This window comes from Oryza brachyantha, chromosome 3 (assembly GCF_000231095.2).
Source record: "Oryza brachyantha chromosome 3, ObraRS2, whole genome shotgun sequence".
In the NCBI taxonomy this organism is placed as follows: domain Eukaryota; kingdom Viridiplantae; phylum Streptophyta; class Magnoliopsida; order Poales; family Poaceae; genus Oryza; species Oryza brachyantha.
Genome location: NC_023165.2, coordinates 19890581 through 19902708, shown reverse-complemented (window position 1 = coordinate 19902708; position 12128 = coordinate 19890581). Strand labels below are relative to the sequence as shown.

Sequence of the window (12128 nt, the reverse complement as noted above, 5' to 3'; positions counted from 1 at the left end):
ACCACACCAGCCCTTCCTCCTGCCTTTACCCGCTTGCCCCCTCCCCCTTAGCCATTGCTCCATCCTTCCTTGTGCTTACCGCCGTTACTCCCTCTCCCCATTACATGGCAATGACAACGCCTTCCCATGTACAAGGTCCTTTTGCCATGCTACTTGATCCCCTTCCTTCTTTCCAGGTGGACTAGGCAATGGATCTGGCGCCTCCCCGTACTCACTATGTTGCCATAGCTCCCTCCCCTCGCCAGTTCAAGAAGATGGCAACGACACCGACCATGGAGGTCAACCCGAAGGAGCTTCTTCCATGCCTCTTCCCAATCCATCTTCGAGCATCTATGCTAGATTTCTAGGATAAGCGGTTGATTTTGCTCTTTTTTCCTACTTTGGTTTCCTATTCGTAATGGCTCCACATCTTGAGTCATTACTAATGGCTTTTTATGTTTTTTTTCTTAGTTTGTTATTAGTAACGATTCCACATCTTTAGCTATTACATACGTGAATCATCTATAATGGGTGGGGAACCAATATACTATAGGGTCTAATTTGGGGATATTAAGATTATGATAAGTAGCTGGTGAGAAGACATCTTCTCAAAATTTGGAAATTGTGGGGTTTTCGGCTTCTGGCTTCAAGTTCATTTTCAGGATTCTATCATTACGAATTCTCAGAAGTTGAGTGTTGTTTATGAAAGTTTCTAACTTCTGAAGATTATATAAGAAGATATCTGTTAACGCCAGATTTTGGTAAATGAGCGTTATTGGGTGAAACATGGTTAAAGACCGAATCGGGCAAGGAAGCTTGAATCGGCTGGAAACAGGAAGCTGGGCGCAAAGGGATTGTGGCCGATAGAGTCCAAATCGGACAAGGATTGGAGTCCGATTGAGCCCATAGCCTGGAGATAAGTCCAGTATTTAACCATAAGTTCATGTAATTTAGTTAAGGTTTATCTCAAAGTTTGTTTAGGATTCTGTTGTTTAATTAGAGTCCGAATAATGTAAAGTTAGGTAGTAGCGGATTCTTATTCGGTTAGTTGTTTCCCGGGGCTATAAATATAGGTGCTCGGGGTGTTTGTAAATATCTTCAGATCAATTCAACTTGGCGCATCGCCTCAAATCTTTGACTTGCTTGATCTTTCGGCATGGGGTTTGTCAGCTTCGCAATGTAAGTTCTAGTTCGTCAAAACCCGTGGATCAACTAAGACAGGACTATCTCGGTTAAATCCGATCTTCTGCTTGGTTGATCAGCGGGCTGAGTTCTATTATTACTTTTGATCTACGTTGATTAGAAGTAGTATTAGCATTCGTTCAAGTTTCTACGAGTTCCTTCTTTCGATCCAATAGCATCGTTTTAGTCAGCCTGATTCTGTCTCGGTTCAGTCCGATCAATCTGGTTTAATAGATCTATGTTGTCAAGTTGAATCAAGGGTTCGTAGAGGCTTATTGCTGGAGTGTTAGCCAGCATTATCTTAAGTAGTCTGCCAATTGGTTGGTTAAACTTATCGATCTTCATGTTTCTATCGTTATATTATGTTGAACTGTATACTGTCTCGGTTAGGTCTGACCTATGTATGTTTGGTGTAATCTATCTATAGAAATTTGTCCGATCGGTTGAGTTTAGTAGATTAGTTGGTGGATTACGCTGTTTTGCTATCTTATTATTCATATACTATAATATTTATCTAATGTCATACGTGGTTGCTTAGATCTGTACTGTCTCGATTAGGTTCGATCTTCTAGGTCTAGGGTGAGCGCGTATGCCATTGGGCGATATTGTTTTATGCGAATAATTAGTATAGCATTCCAGTTTACATACAAATTTCATGTTTAGTCTTATATCGGCTGATAATTTAACGGATGATAAACATCAGAGTGGTCCGATCGGCCGATTGATCTTGAGTCTGTCTCGGTTGGGTCCGATCTTTCGAGATTGACTTGCCGATTGGCTTATCTGATATTTATCCTGCTTCTGACTTAGCTGATTAGGCATATTTATAATTGTTATCATGAAATTCCTATAAAGCCGATCGTCTAGTCTATCGGCTAGGGTCCTGGGACGGTATCGGCTATCCAACCGATGGCGGTTTCAGGGTTAACTGTTTTTCTTGTTATATCTTGTCAGTTACAGGATCAAACTGACTGGCATGGTCAGTATCTCTAAGAATTAGATCCTGCGTTGGAGTGGTCTAAGATTGATCCCCAGACCTACGTGTGTGACCGTTGATTATTATTTTCAGCGTCAACAATATCGTACGTACGTTGTCAAATTAAAACTCCTCTAAACTCGGCCCAGATGACAAGGCTCCACATTATTAACCATATAAGTATGGAACGGCTAGCGGAGCTGTTACATATGATAAATTTGAGCCATTAGTTATGAGCATGTTACGGGGACCCTGCTGGTGAGATGATAAACTTAATTAGCCGTCTACACTTGCCCAGTCTACAAAATAATTTGTCATCCCGGTGCAAGTTAACCAGAGCGCCTAGCCTGGAAAACTTTAGTTTGATCTAATTTTTCAGTACTTTTACATTCGGGAACCGCGAATAATATGTGACTAAGGCCGCGTTCGGCTATACCCTTAACTATCCAAATTTCCTCATTTTTCACGCATACGCTTCCCGAATTATTAAACAGTATATATTTTTTTACAAAAAATTGTTTATATATTTTAAAATATCATATTAATCTATTCTTAAATTTTTAATAATTAATTAATTACGTATTAATCTATTATTACGTTTTTCGTACCGAATAACTTACCCCGGTCCTAACCCACAACCCAAACCGAACACGGCCTAAATTATGCTGTGAATTCGCAAAATAACCCACCAAATAGACAGGGTTGGAGCTCGTGACACGGCATGCTTTTGATGCGGTTGGTCATCCATCAGGCTTCTTCTCCTTCTCCGTCCGTGCGTAGTGTTGAGGTGCATGGTCGGCGTGGTCAGAACACAAAAAGACGATCGCGCTGACCACCCATCAAAAAGGGCTCACTCGCTTGACACTGCAAAAAACGTACGTGATTCAAGGAGCCGCCCAAACAGCTCCCCAAGCCATCGGGTTTGACCTTAGGTCCAGCTGAAAAGTGAAAACTCAGCGATATGAGCTGTTTTTACCATGCTTAGAAAAATACATCAAGCTATCATATTTTTTTAGTGTAAAAAATATGATATCTTCAGGTGCACTGTATCTTTTTTTTACTAAAATTCTTGGTACATTAAGTTACTTTTTAAAAATGATAAAAAAGCTCCGTCAATATATAAAAGGAAACCAAAAAATAAAAAACATAAATAGAACAATGGCAGGAACGAAATAATATCCAAAAAGTGTGGAGCAAAAATTAATTGTATATAATATAATATGAGTACATATCTATGTCCATAAATTTGAAAATTGCAACTTTAGATGCCCTGAACTTGCTCTTAGGATATGTCCAAATTCCGACATATGGCACCTCCACCAACCTAGCTTACACCAAATGATAGTTGGGACATGTCATAAGATTTCTTTTAATTTTCTTTCTTTTCTTTTTTCCCTTCCCCTTATTTCTCTCTTTTATTCTCTGGCTTCTTCTTGGAGCTGCTACCGTCCAGCTCTCCGTGGTCATTGTCGAGATCCCACGGCCATGACGCTCTAGTTCTCATTCCCAGCTGCCATCGTCACGAGCTCTGACAACGATGATGCAGAGGGAAAATGATCTGCATTTCATAGAGAACTCCAATGTTGTGTTCGATTTTAATTAGAAGAGAAACAACAACAGTTATGACACGGCAGAAGAGGAGCTCGTGTCATGGCAGTGGTGATGACCAGGCACGAGAGCTCTAGGGCAGGAGCAATGGCGACTGTTAGCATAGTGAGAGGAGGGAAGGGACGGCGGTGGAGGATGAGTCGATCGACAGAGCCATCTGCATTATAGATGGCCATAAGATCCAAGACCCAACGTGTCGTGCACTCGTGCCCGTGCCGGTTTGGTCCGACACTTGGGTCGTGCCTAGGGCCGGCCTGGCATGCCCTAGTGCCCTAGTCCAATTAGTAGGAAATAAAAAAATTATTAAGGTATCTATAATAGATTTAATTCACTCATATAAAACTTAGTCCAAAGAGAAGAGATATGTAAAACCAGGAGCGAAACTAGTATTTAACACCATTGATGTCTTCTCTATTATATTATTAAATTATTTTATAAATACACATTAGAAATATCAATTTGTAATAGAGATGACCAAAAATCATTGGTGTCATCTGATACCATAAAATGAGGCTGGCTCCGTCCCTGTGTAAAACAAACTTATTATAGTCACCCCTGTGTAAAACAAACTTATTATAGCCATATAAGACAGAGCCCGAAGAAAAAGAGAAAAAAATAAACTTATTCACATAAACCAAAGAGGTGAGTGAGATAACATACTTATTTACTGAATAAGCACGATGGCCACAGTGCCTTCGGACCGGGTTAGCATGGTCTAAGTGTTACTGAGTCATGCATAGGCCTTCAGTACATCCCGTAGGCAGGCCCGGCTCAACAGATTTCGACACGAGCCCAGTCATGCCTAGGCCATGCTGAGCGATCAGCCCATCTGGTGATCTATAATCTGCATAATGCATTAACCTATCCATCAGCTCAACGTGACGGTAGTAGGTGAGAGCTCATTGATACCTTGTCTTTTCGCTTATAAGATAAAAATTATATTTTTAACCTTGAATTTAGAGTTAATTTTAAAAATTTTTATCGTAGTTTATTTTCCAGCTTTGTTTTTTAATCCCTAAGAACACATATATAAAAATTTTATTATAAATTATTTTTAGTTTACAAATATATTGTTTGGTTTTTCCTTAAAAAAAATCAAACGATCACCACCTAAATATCAAGGGTGCCGATGGAATGAAAATCAATCCAAATCCAACCTGCTATGTTTGTCGCATAGCATACAATCCATATCAGTCCAAGTCGATATTAATCATTATATAGTCCCAACCAATCTAGTCTAATTGCATAGCCAATCCAAACCAACTGAAAACCAAAGGCGCAAAAAAGGGTACAATGGCCTGTGTTGGACAGCTACCATCTTCCCAGAAGTTGGCGGCGCTTGACTGCATTCACTAATTAGCAAGTTTGGGGGCCAAAGATGCAGTTTTCGAGTTTATGGAACTAGATGATAATTAGGCAGTAAATGACTTAAATCAACTAGGGCATTCCTGCTATATTTAGTCAATCTGCAATATACAGTAGAAAACTTGCTGCAATAATTACACTTCACTAAAGAACAGCACCGACTTTATACACAAAGATATCCTCAAACAATTAGATCGACTACTAACCAATAAACCAACAGAAAGAAAAACAGAAAATTGGAATAAGAAAATTGATACGGCGATCAATGGCTGAAAGATTTCAGACTTCCCGACTAGAAGCAACAAAATGTATATATTATTAACAATCTGGAAATGATTGATTTCTCAACTGCAGGATGTGATAATATTTGGGACTTTATGGCTTCAGCCAACGTGCTGAACTAACCATAACAAAGCTTCATAAAGCGGCAAGACTACCTTCTGATATTCCATTGGTGGGGGGAAATTTCACAGGATTTCAGGTATCGTCAACCTGAGAGTGGAAGACAAAGCTTGGAAATGTAGTAGTGATGTCCCTGTCCAAAGTAGATATGGTTAAGTCTGTGAAATGGAGTAACCAAAGAAAAAATAACTAAAAGATGAAAGACAAAAGGATCTACACTGAATAAAAACAAGCGCCTATCTCACAAAAATACAGCTACTTGACAATATCTGAATACTATCGGTTGCAGTTTCAGATAACTATGCATAATGCAGAATGTTGAAGTAAACTTAGTATTTGTTGATTCATGTTAAACACCAAAAAGCATAACATGTGAAATCCACCTTGACATGTGGATTACTGGATCCACATAAAAGGAATTAATCGAGAGTATTTACTTGCATTTCTTTGTCTTGGGCTTTAAGAAGAGAGGATTTATTAGCACGCAATCAATGTATGCAAGCAGGACCTACCTCTTGGCGAGAAACATGTGTAATTTTTCAGAGTACAGATTTCTGATTAAGTTTAACAAAACATGCAAGGTTTTCTGAAATGTGGTAAAACTATTTATTGATAAAAACATATCTGTGAAAACGAGTAGTTCTCAAGTTATATTTAGGAACACAAAAAATCAAAATTAGCCATCACTCTGTGGATTCACCCAAACTACTCTAAAACAAATTAAAATAAAAAAGATTAAAATGAGGTTGTTATTTAGCATAAATTGATTAAAAATTCCAATAGTTAAGGAACACAAACAATCAAAATTAGCCATCACTTTATGGAATCATCGAAACTACAACTTTTCTGAACAAATTAAAAATATTGAAAATGGGGCTGTCAATTTACCATAAATTGATTAAATATTGAAGTTAAAAATCCAATATTTGGAGGGAAAATAGAAGGAAAATTCCTACCAAAAGACAATGCAAGGAAAATTAAAAAATAGGGGAGTTATTATGCATAAAAAAATCATCTATTTCATTTATCGTAATACATTTTGGGCCTAAACTAACATCATATATTAAAACCTGCTATGTGCGTTGTATGCATCACATAGGGCGATAATCCTGCCCACATTTTTTGACAACAAATTAGGGTCACTCTAAAAATGCATGCATAGCATGTCTGTAGGAGAATACTTTGGTGAAACACATGTACTTTTGCACAGTTATTAGAAAACTATACATTTACCACAATTAATTAGTTAGACAGGCTGTCCTAGTGATAGGTGGGTTCCACAGTTAGGTTTTATCATATTTAATGGAATCAAAAAATGTGTAGTTCCTCAAAATGTCATGCCAAAGTATGTGCAATTTTGTGAAATACAAACTAATAGTTTGTCCACAATATGTACAGTTTTGTTGTATTCACTCCTCCGATAATGAAATTAATTTTGCTTCCTCTCCATGGGAAGACAAACTCTGTAAAATGTAATAATGACAACATGATGCTATAATATATCCCTTTATATCAGAGGGCAACCACAAGCTCGCTTGGTTGAATCTGGGACATCATACTATTTTCATTGTATTCAAATATCATCTAAATAATGCATGTGGTTTCATATTCTGTTTAACAGTGAGATTCTGTACTAGGGATTAGGGAAAATTTTCACAGATATTCTCTACTGTCTGCCACTCAATAGCAACCTGTGAGCCTTACAGATTCATCTTAACCATAACTCAAAATACAATTAAGTGTTTTACGATACAACTCCAGATGAGACAAATGTAAATGATCAGTTGTAAAGTAAATAGAAAAACTATGCACAAACAAGTTTAACATATCTTACTTGAGGTACTGGAGTGTCATGTTCTTTAGTAAAGAAGGATGTCTAAGAACTAGATTGCGCCATTCTTCTTTATCAATTTTCCCATCATGTTTTGTGTCAGCCTCCTCAAATGTCTTGCAGAAACATAGAAAATAATATAAACAGATTAATATAATCACAAGAAGTGGCAGTTTGTAAAATATAAAGGTAGCAACAAAGCATGTAGTACAACCTGTGGATGGCCACATCACTAGATTTGGCCCAACAACAAAAATATGGCTATGCATGATTTGTGACATAAATGCTCAGTTACCAGAAACCAGAGGGTTACTAAGAAGTATTGCGTTTATGGAAAGTTTAAACACTGTACCATGCAGAAGAAAAAGATGACAAACTATAAATGCCATACATGATAAAGGTCCTACTTTAGACTACTAATAATAAAATTTCTGTAAATCACCTCGTTTGTTAAAAAAAGAAAAATAGAAGATTGACACTTGGATACTTCTTATTATAATAGGGCTAGATTTTACTTTTCAAAAAAAGCACGATGAACCTAACAATAATGTAAATTAAATAAGAAATATACATAAGACAGCTGCTGCAATGATATGTGCATATAACTATATTCCATTTAGAAGTACTGATGTAGTATCACAAATACAGCGGCATCTCCAAATATAAATATAAGTATTGTGTTACCAGGTACACAATTTTGTGGCATTTTAATTGTTTAACAATGTGGTAATATAAGATTGTCTTTCAGAAAAAGATGTTAATAGCAAGCTTTGGCATTATGACTTAACTGTGAGTTGAATTACCTAAATCAACAACATAAATGAAATAAGGAGCACTACTAGCTGAAGTCATACAGTACATTGTAGGACAATATGCTCAGTGTATAAGTTGAAGTGCCTACATCAGCATATCAGGAGCAAAATCTTGTATTCAGAACAGAAAAGGGAAAATAATGCTCATCATGATTGATTAAAGATGACATATGGCAAAATTGGCCAAATTGATATGTTGAAGGAAACAACTCATGTTTACCTTATCAATGATGCTCTCTATGACGTCATCTGAAAGATTCATTCCCGACTCAGCAAGTGTAGCAACAACCATTTGCTTAACCTAATAGCCAAAAATAGAAATATATGTTAACATGACAAAAATAGGATATCAGTTACATTATACGCATAAGGCAAATGGTATTCTGAGTTATGGAACAAATATTTTACATATATATCGATTACATTAAGTAAAAACTTCAAACTATCGATTACACTTAATAGAAACTTCAAACTATGCTATTAGTGGCTACATAAAGTGGCATTAGGGTAACCATAAGGAGGAAGGTTACTACAAGTACCACTTGAATTCGGTTAGTCTCATAGCATTTGAAGATACGTGGCCATTAGTTAGAGAATACAATGAAACACATAAAAAATGGGTAAAAATGCAAAGCGGGGAGAGGGGAGGTATTGCAGAAGAAATTAAGTTGGCAACTGGTTATTTTTCCAGCAAATCAGAAAATACTAGGGCCGCTAGTTAACATATCCCATCTCATTTTCCGCGCGCACACTTCCTGAACTGCTAAACGGTGTATTTTTTACAAAAATTTTCTATAGGAAAGTTGTTTTAAAAAATCATATTAATATATTTTTTTAATAATTAATAATTAATTAATCATGTACTAATCTATTACTACGTTTTCCGTGCCAGGGCATAAGTTAAACACCAGCCGAACACAGCCTAGGTCTTTCAAGTAAAGTGGCCATGATTACAATGTTACCTTCACATAATACATGCTGACTTTTATTAGAGAAACATTACATACTAAATAGAAAAGTACCTCTTGTCTTTCAATGAAGCCTTGTTGCTTGAGATCGTATAGCTGGAAAGAAACTGCAAAGATTATAGAGTTACGGCAAGAATTTCTTTTCACATACAACACTTGATGATAAAAGCAGGAGATACAGAAATATAAGGCCGTAACATATGCTAATAAAACATATGAGGTCATAGCAATGCATTATCAACAAAGCAGGGCAAGTACACTCCTTATTAATGTTTCTTCTAAGAAAGATCATCCTTGGACCAACACCAAAAAAAATAAAAAAATCCAAAAGGAGGGTAAATAGAATGCAGGTGATTAACTAAGCCAAAAGATCTCTGGGATATTGTGAACTGTTTCTATTGTTGCATTTTGTCTTATTTATATTCATGGAGATGACAAGAAAATCAAATGACTAATACATGTCAGAGGATAACGTAATCAAGACGGCTAACTCAAATATGATTTGCTGACTCCACATGGTGTGATGATGAATGCATACTATACATGATACATGACATGCGGTTACAGGATTCCTAAAAATTACATGTTTTCAACAGAAATCAGATGGACAAGATGGTACGGATTGCATCGAATATGATATAGCTGCCATTACAGATTCACAGAATATAACTACGAGCTTTGTAGTACATGTTTCCAAATGCAAATTACTAGTTTTCAATTTGTCCAATCGTGATTTTTTGTCAACCACTGTTAGTACCCAATTAAATAATCTGTCCAGCAGAATGGAGGCGATACAAAGAAATGATAAACATGAGTGTTGTTATAAGTAGTTAAAACATGCCTATGTAACCTTTATTTTTTTCCCCTTAGTATAAAAATTTAATATTGGTGCAATTAGTAAGCTGGTTCTATTCTGCAATTTTAAGGAACCCTGTACAGAATATAATAGGTAGTAGCACTTTTGACATATAAATATGTTTCATTCTGGTAAAGTATTCATTATAAATTTCCAGCCATGCATGTATCTTTTTCATTACTAGATTTCCTATCAAACATGCCACTCTATTTTGGAGTTAAGCTAGACACACAGATGCCAAAACTTTAGGTGTAAACTTACAGTCAATTTTTTCGTCAAGAGGTGCATTTGGATGAAATACTGAGAGTGCACGGGCAAATTCTTCAAATCCTAAAATGCCATTGTGCTTTGTATCAAATAAATCAAATACCTGCAAGACAAGGAAAATGTTGAGGGAAATAGACCATGATGATAATAGGAAGCAAATTATGTGGCAAGATCATTCTCTGTTGACCTTTTGGACATGTATAGCATCATCAAGATGCTGCAGAGCATAACCAAACTGATTTCATAATTAATTTGACTTCAAATGTAAACAGACACAGTAATTTTTTCACAGTAGGCAAGTTATATTATTATCCCCAAAAATGTACCACAGGATGTCAAGAACTGCTCGAGATTCAAACTACACAATAAGATCATCACATTGTCTTGAAAATTAAGATTAATAGAAGGGCTGAAGACATATCCCAAAAAGACTAAGAAATAGTAACTGTGCAAGTAGGTATTTGGTGTGTATTTCTGATTATCAATACAGGGTCTTGAACGGAAGCTTCATAGTGATAACATAGGAACGAAGTAAAGCCCCGTTTTATTTGTACGAACAGTCAAACAGCAAACCGTGGGCAATGGAGACTTACGCGATCAGCAAATAAACTCTCCTTCTTGTTGGTCTTGAACAGCGCCAACTGAAACTCTTCCTGCACCGTACCAATCCAAATCGATCACAACCAAGATTACGGCCATAATAACATATGAATCATAGTACTAACAAACGGCATCCTTTTCAATCGACTAGACAGGGCAATTGCCCACCAACCTTGTTGATCAGCCCATCATCGATCACCGCACTGCTAATCCTCTTGAACAGCTCATACAACGCCTCAACCTCGCTCACACTAACTGCACGCACGCACACAAGCAGACCCACCCAATGCCGCCGCGATCACGCATGCGGCGCGACCAACAGAGGGAAGGGGAACACAATTAAATTGCAATTTTAAGTCAGCAATCAACAGCTGAGGTGCAGTACTCGCACGGGAGGGAGGGAGGGAGAGAGCTGGTAAGCGCGGACGTACACACGGTCTCCCTGGCGAGGACTTCGGGGTCCTCGAGCCCCCTGGGCTGCTTGAGGTCGAGGTCGCAGCACTTGAGTAGCACGCCGCAGAGCTGCCTCACCCCCTCCAGACACTGCAACATGGTACGGCTACTCTTCTCCCCGCCGCAACGAACCTTGCATCGGCAGGCAGGCTGCGCCTACTGGGGGCGCGGCGGCGGGAGGATCAGGGCGGAATCGCGGGGTCGGATCGGAGGGAGCGGCGGCGCGGATCGCGGCGAAGGCGCGATTCGACCGGACCGGGTAGGGATTTCGGTCGAGGAGGCGCGCAGGAGCGGCCGGAGGATCCGCGTGGTTGGTTGGCTGGCCCGAGGATTTCCGGCGGCGGCGCTGGCTTCGTCGTCGGCGTCGGCGTCGGCGTCGGCCGGTGGTACGGCTGGAGTGGATTTGATTTGGGGGGGACTCGGAGGAAAAAAAAATTAAATAAAAAGAGAAAAACGGGAGCCTTTTTCGAGTTCTGTTTTTTCCGTGATTTTCTACCCTTTTTATTTTGGGTTTCCCTGTTACGTATCTCAATCCGTATGGTGTCGTAGCATGTTACGAGCGCAAGACGATATAGATCGTTTTTGTAATATTTTAATAATTTATTTTAGTTATTAATCAGTAGCTTAATATGTATCTCGATTCTGTAATCCTATGAAAATACTGTTTAGATAAAGTGGACAAGGAAAACTGGATAGGTCATTCAGAATTTAAAACGTCCATTAAATTTATAATTAATATTATATACACCCTTCATCTCGAAACAAACCAATCTTGCATTTTTTACCTATAATGTTTTGACTATTTATCTTATTTAAAAAATTACGATTT

General features: G+C 38.0%; 1 protein-coding gene across 1 annotated transcript; it reads right to left on the bottom strand.

Moving 5' to 3' along the window:
* Positions 1-5150: 5150 nt before the first annotated feature.
* Positions 5151-11742, bottom strand: LOC102710104 (calcineurin B-like protein 3). The gene is made up of 8 exons (XM_006650255.3): positions 11278-11742; positions 11019-11101; positions 10840-10899; positions 10241-10349; positions 9178-9230; positions 8376-8456; positions 7347-7459; positions 5151-5645 (listed from the first exon to the last, which is right to left on the bottom strand). Exons 1-8 carry the CDS (start codon positions 11396-11398, stop codon positions 5588-5590), a joined length of 678 nt encoding a protein of 225 aa, XP_006650318.1. The 5' UTR covers positions 11399-11742; the 3' UTR covers positions 5151-5587.
* Positions 11743-12128: the final 386 nt, after the last annotated feature.